Genomic DNA, 19838 nt, shown 5'->3' with positions numbered 1-19838 from the left:
ATTACTTACACATAGCGATTCCCTTCCGAAAACTTTCGTGTTGTGGGCGAGGAATTCGGGTTATGTCCAAAATTCTTTACTGGAAAAAAATCGCGTTATAGCCATTTCGCGTAAGTCGGATCGTGTTGTAGCGGGAGTCGACTGTACATCTAAAATGACAAGTGGTATCATAAGGAATGCCTCAGTGTGACAGTCTATGACATGAAGATAATTTTGAGTGCCCTGACGGCTGTTAAAGAAAGATTTTTTTTTGTCATTTTGAAGACTAAGCATGATTAATGCATATCTATTACAATTGATCTCAATTATCAATGTTAAAAGCTTGTTTTGATAATTTAAAATTGTCCAAGTTCTTACACTTTCTTATCTTACCAAAGTTTAATCAGGCCTAATGATTTGGTTTGAAAAAAAGTTTTATTTTGTGCTTGTTTTCTGCAAAACTGGTGATTTTTTGTTAGTTTCTTGTTGTCGGCCCCCCAAAAATCCGCTACTGTCTGTAACTACACAAACACATATTGGACCAGCAAAATAATTCAAGTTCTGTATCCTATGTTTCCAGTGATTTTTTTTTTTTTTTCTGTTTTACTTTTAAAATTTGTAAGTACTATAACTTTTTGAATCTATTGAAAGTTTGTACTTGAAATTACCATGTTCAAGTTTCCTTTTCAAGAAAGATTAGTTTAGAAATTTCTCCTAGCATTATAAGATACTAGCAGCACCCCTCATGGCAATACTTGTGCTAAGAAATTAAAGGAAGTCTGATGGATATAACAATCCACATGCCCCCTCCCCCTTCTGATATGAAATGATCATTTTTGTTCAACAAAAATGCATACACATCTTTTCAAAAAACCTATTAAAGTCTCTTTGGAATTTAAAACTATTCGCCAAAACAAATAAAAAGATAGGCGACCAACTGGTTTGTCTTTACAAATACAAATGTGACGACCAGCAACAGGCTCTGGGCCCAGCTAGGCTGGTCCTAGTTAATTAATTAGTCCCCAATGAAGATCAATGGCCCTCTTAAAGATATCCACTCCCTTGCTCATTACCGCCTCTTCCGGTAAGCTATTCCAAGTGCCCACGACCCTGTTAAAGTAGTAGTTTTTCCTGATTTCCAAGTTACCCTGAGATTTAAATAGCTTAAAACAATGACCCCTTGTCCTGCTTTCCCTGCAAAAATTTAATCCATTTACATCTTTCATTTTGATAAATTTAAATAACTGAATCATGTCCCCTCTGACTCTCCTTTGCTCCAGGCTATACATGTTAAGCCTATTAAGTCTGGTATCATAATCTAAATCTGAGAGTCCCCTTACTAATTTAGTTACCCTTCTTTGAACCCTTTCCAATACAAAAATATCTTTCTTCAGATAAGGCGACCAAAACTGAACAGCATACTCCAAATGAGGTCTTACTAAACTCCTATATAAAGGCAGAAGAACTTTCTTAGATTTGTTTGAAATAGATCTATTGATAAACCCAAGCATTTTGTTGGCTTTGTTACTAGCAATACTGCACTGTTGACTAAACTTGAAGTCCTGATTAATAAAGATACCCAGATCCATAACATTTTCTGCCTGATTTATGACTGAAGCCTGTAAACGATATCTCATACACTTATTTCCATGACCTAAGTATAGCACTTGACATTTCCCTGCATTAACTGCCATACCCCATTTATCTGCCCACTTAGACATATGATCTAAATCCTCTTGCAGCTGTTTTACTTGTTCTTCATTTTCGACAATCCCCATAACTTTTACATCGTCAGCAAAACAATTCATGCTTCCAGAAATAAAAATTTCTATGCAAGCAGCCCCAAAGGAGGGGACGGGAGAAAGGTGTACTTTCATTGGGGGGGGGGCGTATTTTGTCGGAAAATAACAAAAAGCACGTCCACTTTTATGTGAATGTGGGGGGGGGGGGCATTGACCACCCGTTGAATTTTTTAAAATAGGTCCTATCTACCTCTTACTGACCATCTACCTACATCAACCTCTATATTTATCTATCAATCCATCTATATGATCTATGCATATCTACCTCTGATGGTAATTAACAATCTTTTGCTATGTGTACAAAACAGAGATCATGCAAGAAACTGCACACTTTATTTATTTAATTAAAATAGCTCCAAAAAAGAAAATTCTCTGTCCCCCGTTGTGTGCAAAAGATTTGAAAAAAAAAGCTCCCTGATTTTATTGAATCAAATGCACACAAATATGTAACACTAAATAACAACAGCAAAATGTCAGGGAGGGGGGATTGAATAAAATTCCTAAATGGAAAAAAAAGATGCAAAAGCAGGTGTCAGATCTTAAACCGCATGTAATCAAAACCGCGTAAAATAAACCCGCATAGAACGAGAGTCTACTTTATTGTGTAATTTTGAAAACTTCTTTTTTCTGAAAAAAGTGAAATGTTTTTGCTATTGCATATTTAAATTTTCAAAAAGAGGCCTTTATACTTTTTGCGGGAGGCGTTTAGAAAAAATTAAACCCAGGAAAAATGCAAAATAAAGATTTTATTTAAAAATTCATAAAAAATATAAAAATCGCTCTATCTGCAAAACCTAATTTTCATCATACTTAAAATTATATTTCCTACATTTTAGTGTGAAAAATATTCTCTTTCGGGGGTCTATATCTTTCGGGGTGTGCGGAGTAAAAAGTACTAAAAACTGCTGGAAGTCACATAAAATATTGAATTACTTTTTTTCTAATTAAAATATCAATGTAAATACAAATGTGACGACCAGCAACAGGCTCTGCGCCCAGCTAGGCTGGTCCTAGTCAATTAATTAGTCCTCAATGAAGATCAATGGCCCTTTTAAAGCTATCCACCCCCTTGCTCATTACCGCCTCTTTTAGTAAGCTGTTCCAAGTGCCCACGACCCTACTGAAGTAGTAGTTTTTCCTGATTTCCAGGTTAACCTGAGATTTAAATAGCTTAAAACAATGACCCCTCGTCCTGCTTTCGGTGCAAAAATTTAATCCATTAACATCTTTTATTTTGATTAATTTAAATAACTGAATCATGTCCCCTCTGACTCTTCTTTGCTCCAGGCTATACGTATTAAGCCTATTAAGTCTGGTATCGTAATCCAAATCTGAAAGTCCCCTTACTAGTCTAGTTACCCTTCTTTGAACCCTTTCCAATACAGAAATATCTTTCTTCAGATAGGGGACCAAAACTGACCAGCGTTCTCCAAATGAGGTCTTACTAAACTCCTATATAAAGGTAGAAGAACTTTCTTAGATTTGTTTGAAATAGATCTATTGATAAACCCAAGCATTTTGTTGGCTTTGTTACTGGCAATGCTGCACTGTTCACTAAACTTGAATTCCTGATTTATTAAGATACCCAAATCCATAACATTTTCTGCCTGACTAATGACTGAACCCTCTAAACGATAACTCGTACGCTTATTTCCATGACCTAAGTGTAGCACTTGACACTTCCCTACATTAACTGCCATACCCCATTTATCCGCCCACTTAGTAATATGATCTAAATCCTCTTGAGACTGTTTTACTTGTTCTTCATTTTTGACAATCCCCATCACTTTTACATCATCAGCAAAAACAATTCATGCTTCCAGAAATATTATCATTGATGTCATGCATAAAGATAATAAACAAAAGAAGCCCTAAAACATCCCTGAGGAACCCCGCTTAAAACATCACTCTATTTAGAATGATTTCCTCTCACAACTACTCTTTGCTTCCTACCAGTGAGCCATTTTCTAACCCAAAGTAAAGATTTTCCTCCTATTCCTATGTTAGCTAGTTTGCTGAGAAAAGCAACATGCAGTACCTTATCAAAAGCTTTTTGAAAATCAATATAAACAACATCCACACATTTTTTGTTATCTATCTGAGGTAACCTTGTCGTAGAAATACAATAAATTAGTAGCACAAGATTTACCTTTCCTGAAACCATACTTTAAATTAGTGAACAGACTATTAGTCTCTAAGAAATTCATGATCTTAATTTAGATCAAAATGTTAACCTATGGCCTTCTTCAAAAAATGGGCTTACAAAAAGAATTTTTCAATTTGAACCGGTAGTTCCTGAGCTTAGCGAGTTCAAACAACCAAACTCTTCAGCTTTAAATTATTAGTATAGTTTGTTTCTACCACCTTATTGTTTTCTTCCTACAGCAATCAGCAAAGATAAGATTTTGATGGCTTATTTCCTGTATCAGTATTGGTGAACAGAAAGGTGCCTGTTGTTTCCTTTTCTTCCTCTGTCGCTCATGTTTATTGAACATTTCTAATTGACTCTGTTTCTCACCTTAATATATTTTGTTTTGCATATTGTTGTCCTTTTTCATAAATTTTTCATTGTTTCAAACCCATATACAATATTAGACCACTAATATGTGCATTTTTTTTTTTTTTTGTATTTACTGGTTCGTTGCACCAGTGACTTATTTCCTGAATTTCTACTCCTGTATGAAAGGAGTGTTATATAAGCTGCTCCTCCCAGATTGTAAATTCTGGCTGTAATAATGCTGTGAAGAATTCCAACACTGCTCAAAGATTTTATTTGCATCAGAAAAAAAAGGTTTCCTACTTCTGATTTTTAAGTTTTCTGTTGGTTTAGTATATAAATTCTTATGAATTTGACTTCTGTCAGTTAAAAAAAAAAAAATATTTTTATTTTTAGGCTCAGGTTACATGGGCATTATATATGTCTTTTTCCCCCCTCCCCTCCTATGTATTTTCAAATTTTAAGATGCTCTCTTGCTTTACTTCTGTTTTGGTGTCCCAACTATATACTTTCTCTTTCGTGTTTTATTTTACTATTGCATGCATACTGATGCAGTTTTTTTTGTTTATTTTTATGGGTTTTTCTTGATTTCTTGTTGATAACATAGATTAAATGACCAGTGAGATTATAATTTTGGTTTTTGATATGTATCAATGGATAAGTAGCATTATCTTGGTATTCTTCACCCTTCCAAACGAAATATTGTTCCACACAGGGCTTCATTTGCATGGGAGCTCAGCTCCTCCAATTCTTTTCAATTTATGTAGTTTTTCACATTTTGATTGGAATTCAGTCGATTAAAGGACTAAAATAAGTTCTAGAGCTCCTGCACTTTCGTCAGATATTGAACCTTGTGCTGGATCTGGATTTAAAGAATTCCCATTTTAGAATAATATTTCCACATTTTTGTGCTCATAAATTATTAACTAGTCGACCCGTGCGGAACTCCGCACTGTGCTTCGAATCGTTTCATAAGGTATTTCGCTCTTTAAGAATTTCAAAGGAAGAACATTATGAAGAAGAACCAAAAAAAAAGTAAGCGCAGACGGGAAGGCAAGTAATTTAAAGACATCAGTAACAAAACCTCGTTAAATACAACGTTGTGATAATTTGATCATCGCTCACCTTTTGGTCGTACATATTTTCAATTCAAACATAAATATCATTAAAAGTGTGGCTGAGTAGTGACTCGTGAAAAAGCAATAATTGTGCATGTAAAAAAACAGGTTGTGGCAAATACAGTCCTGCCCATATGAGCATCTGACGGGAAAAAAGAAATATTAAAGAGATATTTATTGGCACGGATTCGAATTGGCGCCATTCTGATTAACAGCCCGACACCCCAACGAACCTAGCAATTGCGCCTTCCTTTTCGAAAGCTATTCATTGAAGGAATGCGTAGTAAAAAACAGCAAAATAGCTTTTTGCCAAAAAAAAATAATAATAATAATAATAAGATCATGCTTCTATGTTTTGTCATTAAGCAGCATGATACGATTTAAACTTATTCGAAAAGCATGGAATTTGATTAAAGAATGACGAAGATCTCACATAGCGATTGAAACGAACATTCTAGAGAAGTAATAAATTAGATTGAAAATAAGTGTTTTTATCTTTGAATATTGAACTATTTCACATAGAAGGTTGCTTTATGAGTTACGGCTTAAATGCCCGCACATGTTTCTCTTTTAATCTTAAAATTCAAAACCAAAACCAGTTGAACTGTGTCCGTTTTTTAAGTGTAATTTTTCGAGCGTAGACAAAATGTATTTTTTTTCAGCAGAAAGCAGAGGAGTAGAAAATGATTTCTTGCTAATGAAGTTGATAATAATTTTAATGCTTTATATCGTATTCGCGCGAATAAAAAATTAAAGGTTTACTGGGTGAAACTCGTAGTTTTAATTTGGCGTAGTATTTTTTCATTTGTACAAAAGGTCGAACACTGCTATTAGAAACATCTGCATTTCAGCATACAATGAAAATGTTTTTCTGCACAAAAAGGATTTCCTTTAGGTAAATCTAATACTTTTTTATGCTTACATTATGCTGAGTGGTCTGGATGTAGTCAAAGCTTTAAAAAAAAAAAAGAAAGAACACTCTTCGATTAACAATCAACTTATCCGAATGATAACTGTAGCCTGCATAAAGGAGTCGAAACACCAAGTAGCATTCCCACTGCATTTATTTTATTAGGTGTGTATGTTATGAGCACATGTAATGCGTAATACTAATATAAATTTGATATTATGTCGGACAGCCCAAGCTTGCCCAAAGTTCAGATAGTTTATAGCCGAACGCTCTACCGGAAAAAAATTATCAATTAAACCGAACAACTAAGTCCAGTGCTGTTAAGCTTTATTAAAATATAAACACACACACCGGCAATTTTTTTTTTTTTTTTGCCGAAAGCGACGTAAAAAATGGAAAACTGCATTAGAACTTTCCTTTAAAAAATGCATAAGAACTACAGGCAGCATCAAGGTTTTGAAACAGCAAGAGGCGATTTCGAAAACTTGAATTTTCGACCGTAAGTCTTTTTTTCGTCATTGGCCAGCCTGATAAGTTTTAAAATGAGAGGGGATTAATATATAAGATAAGATATTGATGAAAAATGTTTTTATTTTTGAAAATTTTTACAATTTGTTATCGCAGACTGCTTAATCCGTTATAACTTAGATGGCAGCACGTGTTCATCATTTAACAGCACGGTTAAAATACAAAATAAATTGAACTATGCTCTTTTTTAAGCGTAGCTTTTCGAATGTAGTAAAAATATGATAAGCTATTTGTTTTTTAGCAAAAAGAAGAAAAAAAATATATTTTACCCTTCAAATTGAAGTAGTATTTTATTTATTTGTACAAAGAGTCAAAAACTCATTAGAAGAATATATATTTCAATATACGATTTATAATTTTTTTTCTGAACAAAAAACAATTCTATTGTAGTCTGAAATCTTAAACCTGTTACTTATATTTTCGCTTACATTATGCTTTAATTTTCTTTCCAGAGCCAAAGCTTCAAAAAAAAAAAAAAAAACACGTGCAATTTCGAAGTAATTTAGCACAAAATCACTGAATGTTTTCATATCAGCAAGGAGCATTTTCTTCTCATTTATTTTATTCCCTCATAGTAGTTATTCATTTAATTCACTGTAATGCGCAATATTTCTCTAATTTTTTTGGTGCAGATTGTCCGGACGTGGGTCCGAACACGTAATCTCCTGGTTACGAAGAGAACGCTCTGCCGATCAAGCTACTCAGCTCTGTCGGTCATGGCGCAAATTAAAGTTATAAGTTTGACCGAAAACCTTATTCTGGTTCTTTAAAACAGGTTTTTCGGTTAAAAGAAACAATTTTTAGACCTTGGGTCTATTTTTCGTCAGTAGCCAGCACCATAAGCTATAAAATTAGCCGTAAATCAAAGAAATCGATCAAGAATTGAGGGAAATTTGGCGTAGAAACCAAAAACAGGCTACAGAAATAATATATAAGGATGTTGATTTATTAATGTTTATTATGTAATTCAACTTATTCTAATGTTCACTTTTTTGCGGCAACAGTCTTTTCAAAATATATAAAACTAGAGATGTTTTAACAAACAGGAAGTTTTTGGTATAAATGTATGACTTGAAAGGTGTTTAACATGTTTTAATCAGTTTCAATAAATTTTGTTCGTTTTCAACATTGGTCTGTTTCTTATCTTTGACACTTAAGTTCCATTGAGAAATATGCTGAAGCAGGAGTCTTAGCAGAAGCAGTTGTCCCCCCCCCCCCCCCCCGAACGAGCCACGTACGGTGCCAAGCATTTCATAGTCACATCTGTTGAAGCTTACTTTTTTTTTAAATCTACAATTCTTTACTGTGGTCAAAATATGCACAATAATTGTTATAGGTAGTTTTAAATATTTCTCATTGCAGTGTTACTCTTTGTGCACTTTTTTTTCTTTTTGAACTTTATGAAATATGTATTGTTTCAGTGACACTGGTGAAACAGCAAGAGTGCTGTATGTAATTCGTGAATATGTGCCATTGCTAGATTCATCTAACATGACTATGGATGATTGGATTAGAATAGCCATGGACATTAAAGTAAGTAATTTGTATTCTTGCAAACAAAGTGAACCTTCTGCAACAATCGCTTGGGTTTTCTCTTCAATCACATTCATTTACAGTTCAAGTAAATTAATTCTTTGGAAATTTCAATACTCATTTCTATGTTAGTTTTGATAAAGATCTCCAAAAAACATTTAAATATTAAAATCTAATGTATTCATCTTTTTAAGACCGAACACATTCAAAATTTTAGAGCCATGTTTTCCCTAATTCCTCCCCCCCCCCCCCCCCCGCTGCCAACCTTTCAGAAACAAAGAACCCAACCTCAGTAAATGAGTGAAAAAGACATTTTGGAAATTTATCTGAGACTTTTTTGCAGAGAAGCATTACAAACACTCGAGGAGTGTTAAAAATCACTCGCTTGTATAATATTGCTTTCATAGCCATTTAAAAGCCTTGATGAATGAGTTCATGTGTATATAGTTATAATAAATATGTCAGCATTTAGATTCAATCACGCAGTTATCTCATATAATGAATGCTTGAAATAAGAACTTAAATCTTATCTTTAGGTGTTTTACCAAGCATGCAATTATCAGGGCTACAAACTAAATAATTTTTGAAGAAGATAAAGCAGTTGTAAAAGTTAGAAAACAATTAAAATTTAGCACATTACAGAGTAAACTGAATGAAAAGATTATTTTATAAATCTTTGAAATTGTTTTGCAGAGTTGTTCGTGTGCTTATTTTTATCTTGCAGAAATTAGTGAATGAAAATTTTCTTTGTTGAGCATTCAATTACTTTCATGAACGATAGAAACTGAAACAATTTGTAAATTGAAATGATTGATTTCTGCAGAAAAAAGAATTTAAACCCTATGTCATTGAAGCACCAAATTTACCAAATTACTGCATTCATACCTTTCAGAGTTAGAATAAACCTTTTTTTTTTTTTCTGTATGCAGACAAGTTTTGAGCCTCAAGCTCTAAGCAACAGTCATCAAATAGTAATACAGAAGACTTCTGCTCAACCGTCCTCCGTTCAACCAGATCTCCTGCAGGATTCCCACGGCCCCTCAAAAGGCCCTATTTTCAAGTACTGCTTGTAGTGGTCCCTCTAAAGGCCATATTTTACAGTCAAATGCCCTAAAAATTAATCAAAGACCCTATTTTTTTAGGATTTATGTCATTCTGTGTCAAATCAACGAAAAATTTTTTTCTCAACTTGACTTCTCAGATTTTCACGAAACTTTTAGAAACCTTACTCTTTGATGTCTTAAATTTGTGTCCTTTTTTTTAAATCTATCTTTCATAAGTGATGTGTAATAAATTTTTCGAATTCGTTAGACAGCACTTTATTTTTACTTGCCAGCAGTGTTTCGAAGTGCTTAATTCAAGTTCTGTGGGAGCAACAGAGTTGTATAATAACTCATTTTAAAGGTACTTTCATGCACTTTAATTTTATATACAGTAACTCCCAATTATCTGCGGAATAAAGTGGGATTACCGTGGATAACCGAGTTCATGGGTAATCTGCAAACTAAGTAGAAGACAATCTTAGTCTATGCAATAGCTTTAGATAGATGAATAATATTTGCCTCCTAACTAAAATGGTAACATTGTATTAAAAATCTATGTAAAAGATAAAAGAGGATCGCTTATTATAGCAAATGGATTCCACATATATGCAAGTAAATTGTGCAAGCAGATTAATTGACACTATCAAGCTAGGTTACACCGAAAATGCATTGGGGAAAGGAGGGAAGTTTTTTTGAACAAGATAGGTGCGGTCACTTGATTACGCATGTAAGTCGTATAGATCTAAAAATCAGTAAATATTGTGTAGATTTAAAGCAGTAAGTAGTGTAGATCTAAAAATCAGATTTCCTATAGTTAGGATTCAGGGACCATGAATGGTTTGATGCCATTGGAAGCAAAAGGGAAGAAAAAAAAAATAGGGAGTCTAGAACTAGGTTTTGCACTGAGTTAAAATGTGTGCTTTTATCTACATTTAGTTTAATCATTGCCAAAAAAAAAAGGAAAAGAAAAAAAAACTTTTTGAATGTATGAAAGTTGGTGGGTAATCTGCCCCTCTGATAATTGGGAGTTTAGTATATAGTTTAAGGATTTTCAAGAAAAGCTTTTTCAGAAAATTCAAAATTCAAAATAATGTCCTTTAGAGCTTTTGAAGATAATTTGATCTTAAATGCATTTTAATAAATTATTTCCCATCCAACATATTTCAGAGTGGGACTATGACTGACTCGGCAGGGGAGGTGGGGTACGTTGGACCGGTCTCAATTATTTTAATACTATTAATAATTTTTATTTTATGACCAAAAGATAGCACCTATGGTCCTACAAATCCTATGATGAAATCACATGGTATAGTTATATTGAACAAATTTTATTCCAGAAAGTGTTATTTGAGTAGTCCTGAATAATTTTCGGAAAACTGTAACTTTTTTTTTTAATGATTTTCATCGCGATTGTGGGGAAAAAAACGAACTCCTTTCTTAAAGTAAGCTTTTTTAGTTCACAATAATAGGCAATTTTTTAATTTTTTGTCAAAAATAAAAAAATTATGACATCACTTTTTCAGATCAAGAAGGTGGTATACGTTGGTCCACTCTTTGTGGAGCATGTTGCACCAGACCAAACTACCCCCACATAATTTTAAAACTTTTTTTTCTCTTGCATCTCAATAATTATAACAATGTTCTAAGTGTTTGAATATTATACATTCACTTCATTTCATGTTACACATGTTTCGAAATAATAATAATAATAACTTATGGCAAAAAAAGCAAAGTTAATTATTTAACAAAAATTATACTAAATTAATTTTACCAAAAGATTCATTTTATCTCTGCATTTTTTTTACAATTTATATTTTCAAATATACTTCTAATTTTTTTCCAGACAATTATTTTCTAAGAGTAAAATATGCAATACATGCTATAATGAAGCTCCTGTATTAATTTTTTTTTTCCTAAACAAGCATTTTACAAAAAATAATAATAATAATAATTGATTAAAAGAATTAAAAAAGTATACTTTTACTTAAGATTATCTAATTTTATTTTTTATATTTGATTTTGAAACACAAAGATATGCTAACTTAAGGCTGTCAATAGGGAAGTTTTCGATTTTTCAATTTTATTTTTATATGATAGAGTAACATGTATGAACATCATAGGTGAAAAAATGTTTGCGATACGGTCAGTAGTTTTTTTTTGAATTAATTTTTAAAGTTCAAGCGCTTGTGACGTCAAATGGCATAGGAAGTGACTTCATGCGCTCTTCCGATAGGGGAGAAGCGAAGGACGTGCATTCCAACTTCGAAGACGAAACATAAAAGGCTTATCTCCTCGTATTTAACTCCTTGCGTTTCTGGAACATTAGACCTCTCATCCTCTCGGAAATATTCGAATATCATCATTGATGTTACTTGAGGAAAATTATTTAGATTGTGCTTTAACAAATCCGGCCTCCATAGTGTGTTCAAAAGGATTATTGAATTTCTAAAAAATAAAAATATCAACGTGCTCAAAATGTCCTTAGCGAAAACAAGGGATCTTCGGTGGAAGGCTGCCCATTAGCGCCCTGTGACGTAGGCTTGTGACGTTTCAGAAGAGCGCACTTTTGCGTGTGGATTTTTAAAAATTCATTAAAAATCAATCACGGTGTTTTAAAATTCGGCGATGGTGAATTTTGTAGTTTTGAGGGTCAATTAACAATATCCAATAGCCAAAATATGAACATTAAATAGGTTGCAAATTCCCTATTGTATTGTACTTTTTCTTTGAAATATATGATATTAGTATAACAGGATTCATTTCTTTTTGGAGTTGTTTCATGCAATGCAATGAAGAAAAAAAAGAGCTTTTTTCCCCCTAGCAAATATTGATGTAACTTTGCATAAAAGTAGCATATGACTTATCCTTCAGAAACTTAGATAAAATTCTTCTCATTAAATTTTTTGATGAGATAAAGAATGATAAGTAAAAAAGCAGACCAACGTGCTCCACCTCCCCTTACGGCAAAAAACATGGGAAAATTTTTGCAAAATTTTGCTTTCAAATGTTATACCTCATGTTTTATGAAAGCAACAGAGTTGTATAATTGCTCATTTTAAAGAGAATTACATTTATAACTTGAATAATTTTTGAGAAAAAATGTTTTTAACAAAATTTTAAAATATAAAAATTTAAACTTTTTTGTGATGATGTCCTTTAATATATTTTTCAAATTCTGTTTGGTTATAATGCACATATGTAAAAATGTCCAAAAACTTTCAGTGGGACCATGAAGGGTTCAGCAGTTACTAAAAAGTTTTAGGGTAAATGGCAGTAATGTGTCCTACAATATTTGCTGTTACTGATGATCATTTCATGGTCCCACTCTGAAATTCTCTGTATTTGTTAAAGTTCAATAAAAATCATGTGTTTTTTCCAAAAATTTTAAAAGACACTAGCTTTAAAATTTTTGAACTAAACATTTTATAAAAAAAAAATTCTCAACAATTATTCAAGTTACATAAACACATCAAATTAATGTGCATGTAATTGTCTTTAAAATGAGCTATCATACAACTCTATAGCTCCTACAGTTATAACATTTTAAGGCTTTACTGTAAAAAAAACCTTCTTTTTAACGCATTTCAAAATAACTCATCAGTTATGATTGATAGATAAAAAAATACACATAAATAAATTTAAGAAATCAAAGAGAGTTGGTGTGCAACATTGGCTGAAGTGACCCTAAATATTTTTAAAATGTGCCATGAAAAGGCCATATAAAGACCTTATTTTTTAATCTGCTGGAAGAGTGGGAACCCTGTCCTGTTTAACTGGCCATAATGCATTTAAGTATGAAAATCATAAACGAATTAGCAAAAGATAAATTAAAATTTCATAAAATGTATTTTAATTATAAATAAAAATTAAACTTTCAAAAAAGGAATACTTTACAATTGTTATCATACTTTTTGTGATTAAATAATACAGTATAGGACCCCAAATCCAGAATGCTTGTGACTGCAACCTTTCCCGATTTTGGAATTTTCTGTATTTTAGATTATGACTCAAAAAATAGTGACAACTCTCCTGCTGTGCGGTATTTTTAACACTTTTCTTGGTTTTGTTAAATTTCTTTCTTTGATCTATCTGGGAATGAAGTACACTTCATTATGCTAAAACCAAAGTCGGAAATAATTTACAGTGACGTTTTGTCCGTGGATGTTGCTTTTTACTATTGTGCCAATCCGTACAATAAATAAATCATAAGTTTACTTTAAAAAATTTTGTACTTTTATTCAATAGGCTTTCTATTGCATACTTAAGAGAAGAAAAAAAGAATTGTCATTAGCCAAATGTGAATGTTGAAAGATTGCTGTACAATTGAATCAAAACGCTTTTTTATGCATAAAGCGTGGCATCTAAAAAACGCTTTTAAAAAAAGCTGAACTGAAAGAACTGTGTTTTGAAACAGTAATTGCTGATTTTGAACTTTTGAAAGTGGAAAAAAGAATAATTCAAAAAATTATATTCTGTTTTTTTTTTTTTTTTTATTTAAGGGCAAAAGTTCTGGATTTCAGGATTCCGAAATTGTTGTCCCATACTCTAATCATGAGCGTCCATATGGGGGGGAGTAAGTGGGGGTTCAACCGCCCCTTTTCAAAATTGAAAAAAGCATTTCTTCTCCAGCCATTGATGAATAATTTATTAAAAATCAAATTTTAATAACTCTATTCTGTACTGAAATTGGTTTCCATGGGGAAAATATCCTGCTAAACCATTAAAAAATATCTGAGCCCCACTCCTTAAAAATTCCTATGTGGCAGGGGTGCTCACCCCCCCCCCCTCCCAAAAACAAGGGTACACCCCCCTAAATATTGCAAAGACCCTCTCTCCAAAAAAAGTGAAAATTATCCCTCAAAACACCCTCTCCCCTAAAAATTTCAATGACTCAGTCTGCACCATGACCCCCCCCCCCCCATAGGTCGGCATTCCTTCATATAGGCGCCCATGACTATTATAAATGGTTCTGAACAGTGGCGTATATATGTTTTTATTTTGGAGGGGGCCCAAACAACCAAGATTAGCTCTCCCCCCCATATATATATATATATATATATATATATATATATATATATATATATATATATATATATATATATATATATATATATATTTGTAATTTCATTTTTTGAGGGGAGAGTAACAGTGCCCTGATCTTCTCATTTTTTCGATGCGGTGAAAGGACTTCATACTGTCAGTCCTCTTTATACTGTCATACAGTGGCGCAACCAAAAAATAGTTTTTGGGGGGCATTCTTAAAAAATTCTGGCTTCTGGTGAGAGAAGCGATCGGTGGTCCTCCCCCAGAATTTTTTTGGAATTGCAGTCCTAAGAACGCAGTTTTAGACGGTCTCTGGTGATGCTACGGGGAGGAAGAATTCGGGGGCCCTTTCTGCGGAAATTTTTAAAAATTGAAAGCTTAAAAACGTCATTATAGGCTATATTTGTTAAAGTTAGTGTAATGAGAGGAATTTGACTTTGTGAAGTTGCCCCGGATGGATTTTTTTTAAAAATAGAGCGAAACCCATCACCCCTCAGCCCATTTTTCCAAAGTGAAGTTCCAAAAACGCAGTTTCAGACTGACTGATTTTACGGGCAGGGCAGTTCTGGAGCTCTCCCCAAAAACTATTTTGAAATTAAAGTCCTGAAAAACGAAGAGATATTCAATTATACTAGGTGGAGGGATTTAAACGCTCTAAACCTTAAATTTTTCGAAATTGTAAATTTTTTATTTTCAGATTTCATATGGGAGTAGTGGGACCTTCGTCCGAAATTTTTTCGTAATTGAAGTCTTAAAAGCACGATTTTGGACCATATTTGGTAATGTTTGGGGTTCGGCCATTTTTCAAAATTGAAGCTCCATAAAAGTAATCTTAAACGGTTTTCGATGCTTTTAGCAGGCTAGGCGTTTGGTAGTTGTCCCTTGAAAATTTTTCGACATTGAAACCCTGAAAACGAGGTTTGAGAAGCTTTTTAGTGGTTTTAGTGGGTGGAGAGGGCTTACGAAGTGTAGCACTTTGAAAACTTAAGAAAAAGAAAAAAATGGGGCGGAAGGTGTAAAGAAATAGGAGGTGTTGGACGTAATTACCCAATCAATAGTCAATAACTTTTGAAAATTTTATTTTAAGGTTCTTTTCAAAAGTAATTCCGATTTCCCCCCAACATTAGACAATCTTTGGAAAGGAATAGTTCGAAAATCCTCCCCTGAAAGGTAAAACGCAATTTCAGGTCATCTTTGGAGACGTCTAGAGGTAAGGAGTGGTTTTAGAGATCCCTCCGCAACTTCTCAAAATTGAAATCTTAAGGCATAATTTCAGACTATTTTTGGTAGTAACTTTAGTGAATAGGGATTGGTTCGGGGATCCTCCTCCAGAAATGAACGAAAAACGCCTAAATAAGTGCATTTTTAGGACATCCATTTCCATTATTAATCCAACCGAACAACTAAAACTTATTTTAAATTTCTTGCTGGGGACGAGAGTTAAAGAGAGAAATATTTTGAAAACCCTTCTTTTTAGAAAAACAAGGAAGAAAAAAAAGGAGGGGGGGGTGGCGAAGAGAGGGCAACTTACTTTCCTAAGAAATAAACTGCATCTGTTAAAAACATTTTAATTTAAAGAATTATTTTGAAAGAATTGAGATTTTCTCTTATCATTATTTGCTTTTCTTTTTGTAAAAATAACTTCGCTTTCCCAAAGCATGTTCTTTTCTTGAGTATGGGGTATGGATCCCCTGACCCCTTCTGAACACCATTGCCTATTGCCATCTAAAGCAGAATTCCCAAACTTTAAGGATTCGCGGCAGCCTTTGAAGAATTTGAATTTTCTCACGACATCCTAATCTAGTTTTATATACATATTATTGTGACTATGGACACCTCTTCCTGCGGCACCCAGTTTGGAAATCTCTGATAACGTGTTATAATAGTTATCACTATCATATTTATTTATTCCTTTTTTTTTTTGTAGCAAAAAGTTTGGAAATTGTTTTTGAGCAAGCGCGCAACTAAAACCAAAAATAACTACCTTTATTTTTTCCAGATTTTAGAGGGGGCCCGGGCCCCCTCAGCCCCTCCCTTATATACGCCCTTGGTTCTGAAATATGAGTGACGGAATATATTGGCTTGTATTCAATTGAATCCTAGAAAAGATTATGGGGACTGCTCTCAGTGATGAAGATAACTAGTTTAAATGTTAAGGCATGATATTTTTGTTCAGGTTGTGCATCAAAATACCAATTGAAGAAGTGAGATGCATAGGGATGCAAGTTCCAAAATTAAAAATTTGGGGATAACCAGTACAAATGGTACCTACACCTCTCCTCTGTCTTATGGCAAAAGATAGTGCTAGTAGCTCTGGTAGATGCTGCTATACAGCATAATTTAGAAAAACTTTTCAATGAAAGCCTACCTAAGACCACAACTTTAAGCATTTTTTACTTAAAACATTGAACTGTCTACTTACATCATTTTGCTTCTCTATGCCTCAGTTGAGAGACTCTGATCTACTACATTTTTGGAATTTTTCTTAATTTTCAAGCCCAGGTATGTGTGTAAAAAATTTTTGTAAAGTAAAATGATATGAATATTATGTTGGTAAGTTATCAAAAAAATAACAAATTATTTTTCTTTTTGAAATTATTTTTTATTTATTTATTATCATTATTTATTGATTTATTTATTTTTTTGAAACAGGAATCTTATGAACAATACAATGGGTTTGTTGTTTTGCATGGAACAGATACCATGGCATATACTGCTTCTGCTCTTTCTTTCATGCTTGAAAATTTGGGGAAAACTGTTGTTATTACAGGATCACAGGTCAGTGAAAATTTGAACATTCTTGCCTAATACATGCAGGTGTCTGCACAGTACGCTCCTGGAAAGTTAGGGAAGGCCATCAAGTTCGACTATGATTGAAATTGGTCATGATTTTCAGCAAAAAGTGCTCAAAAATAATGGGAACTGACATGGATTTTGGGTTTAAGAGCATGCATATTTTTTTAATTGTACATGTTAGGTGCAAAATTTGTGCTTCTTAGCCGTTTCTGATGCTTTTACGCGTCAGTCCCAATTTTTCACACATTTGAAAATCCTATTGCATCTACTTCTATAATCACTCGTTTTTTTTAACTATGTGATTCTACCGTCTCTGCATTTATAAGTATGTGTTTACCATTATTTTTAGCCCTCCTTATATGTCTAATTGTGTAGTTGAGGACTTCTATACCTCTAACTTTGCCACTTTCATTTGACTTGAAAATTTTCAGTCATTTCCATCCCTGTTGATTCAAGAAACTGATAAATTATCGTTAATTTTCAGCAGTGTCTTAAGTTAATGAAGATTTTAGGAAAAAAATGGTCAAAGAATTAAAGACTTTAATACTTAGGTAAAATACATAAATTAGAGAATTTTCACCGAAAATGTTGCAAAAATCGAAAATTCAAGAATTTTTTTCGTTGCTTGAAAAGAATAGTGACGCAACTCAAAAAACACCGAAATTGAAATTTTTAATTGGTGATGCTTTTAAAAAATATATATCTTTTGTCTGGAATAAACACACAAGTCGTTAATAGCAAAGTTACAGGTCAATGGCAACTTTGTTAAAACCTAATTTAACCTAAATTTAATTATAATTTGTAGGAACTTTAAAAGGATATCACAAAAACTGCTTGAAATAAACAAAAAGAATAGTATTAACCATTTTTAAGGGGCATTACAAAAATTAGGAACTGTTAATGAATGAAACAACAATAATATACAAATCGCAACAATTTAAGAAAATGATCTCCTGAAAAAGTTGCTTTTTGAGTTGTGTCTTTATTCTTTTCAAGCTCTGATTTGTAGCTTATCCTAAAAATTTGGTGGTAATGTCTGCTAAAATAATTATTAAGTACTTAAATTTAATATTATCTTTTTTCTAATCATTTATTTATTTTATTTATTGTAAACTAAATTTTAATAATTACTAAATTATTGCTGTCATAGATTTTTTAGAAAACTGCTTGCTTAAAAAAATAAAGAAAAGTTTTAGATTCATTATTTGTTTATAAAATAAAGTATTTATTTTAAAAAATTCAAAAGAAATAAAAATCAAGCTTAAATGTTTCACTGTTCACCAGCAGTTTTACATCATTATTGCTGTAAGTTTTAAACTTCTTTTATTTTGAAAAATCATTTTGCAATTAAAACTTTTTTAAAATACTTTTAAGGGTCGAAAAATTGTTGTGTATCATGTCAAATTTTTCACAGAAAAAATCATAAATTTGTTTTCATGTAAATTCTTAACTATATAAAAAAATGTGTATGATTTATAGGAATTTAAAAAGTATTTTCAAAAATTTTAGATTTATGAATGTATGTTCTTGGTAGCAAAATAATTAAGTTGAACTCTAATTATTTCATGTGTATCACTAGCCATTATTGCGTCAATTGTTTTATAGTTAATAGTATCTGAGTTAGTTACTTTTAATTTGAATTTTTAGAGATATATGTCCAAAGCATAGATCAGATGGTTGCAATTTAAGTTTCAATTAATGTATCTGGTAATGCCTGTCAACTTAATTATTAAGTACTACAATTTAATATTTTATTTTTTTGTGATTATTTCTTTTCATTTCTTGTAAACTTAATTTTAATAACTACTAAGTTATTGCTAGTCACAGATTGTTTAGGAAACTATTGACTTAAAAAAAATGTATTCTTTGTTTGTAAAATGAAATATTTAGTTTTAAAAAATCATTAAAAAAAATGTCTAAAAATCAAGCTTAAATGTTTTTCTGTTCACCAGTAGTTTTATGCCATTATTGCTGCATGTGTGAAGCTTCTTTTATTTCGAAAAATCATTTTGCAATTGAAACTTTTTTTCAGTATTTTTAGTGATTGAAAAATTATTGTGTATCATATTATATTTTCCTGCGAAAAAATAATAAAATTCTTTAAATGTAAATTATTACCTATATAAAAATTTTGCATGATTAATTGGAATCCAAAAAATATTTTCAAAAATTTAAGATTTATAAATGTTTTTCCTTGGTATCAAAATAACAGAGTTAAAACTCTTAAGTTATTTCATGTGTATCACTAGTCATTGTTGCATAAATTGTTTTTTAGTTATAATAAAGCAGCTGAGTTTGTTACATTTCACTTTAATTTGAATTTTTAGTAACATATGTCCAAAGCATAGATCAGATGGTTGCAATTTAATTTTCATAAAACCCCCAATTTAGACATTATTGTAAAAAAACAAAAAGTTCTGGAACAATTTAATCCCATGAATCATGGAAAGTTTACAAGCAGAAGTCAGGGAAAGTCATGAATTTCAAAATTCGAAATGTAGCGTATACTCTGTCTGTGGTACTGCCACTCAGCGCCGTAGCAGTTTGGCCATCCAGTTGTTTGCTTAGAGTTAGACTTGTGACAGTATG

General features: G+C 32.2%; 1 protein-coding gene across 1 annotated transcript in view; it reads left to right on the top strand.

The window, feature by feature from the left end:
- LOC129231117 (L-asparaginase 1-like) overlaps positions 1-19838 on the top strand; it is a 67693-nt gene that overhangs the window by 3530 nt on the left and 44325 nt on the right. Inside the window, exons 3-4 of the mRNA XM_054865363.1 lie at positions 8256-8367; positions 17106-17231. Coding sequence (XP_054721338.1) covers positions 8256-8367; positions 17106-17231 — 238 coding nt within the window. The remainder of the gene's footprint in view (positions 1-8255; positions 8368-17105; positions 17232-19838) is intronic.

This window comes from Uloborus diversus, chromosome 10 (genome assembly GCF_026930045.1).
Source record: "Uloborus diversus isolate 005 chromosome 10, Udiv.v.3.1, whole genome shotgun sequence".
Lineage (NCBI taxonomy): Eukaryota > Metazoa > Arthropoda > Arachnida > Araneae > Uloboridae > Uloborus > Uloborus diversus.
This window is presented reverse-complemented; position numbering and strand designations above follow the sequence as displayed.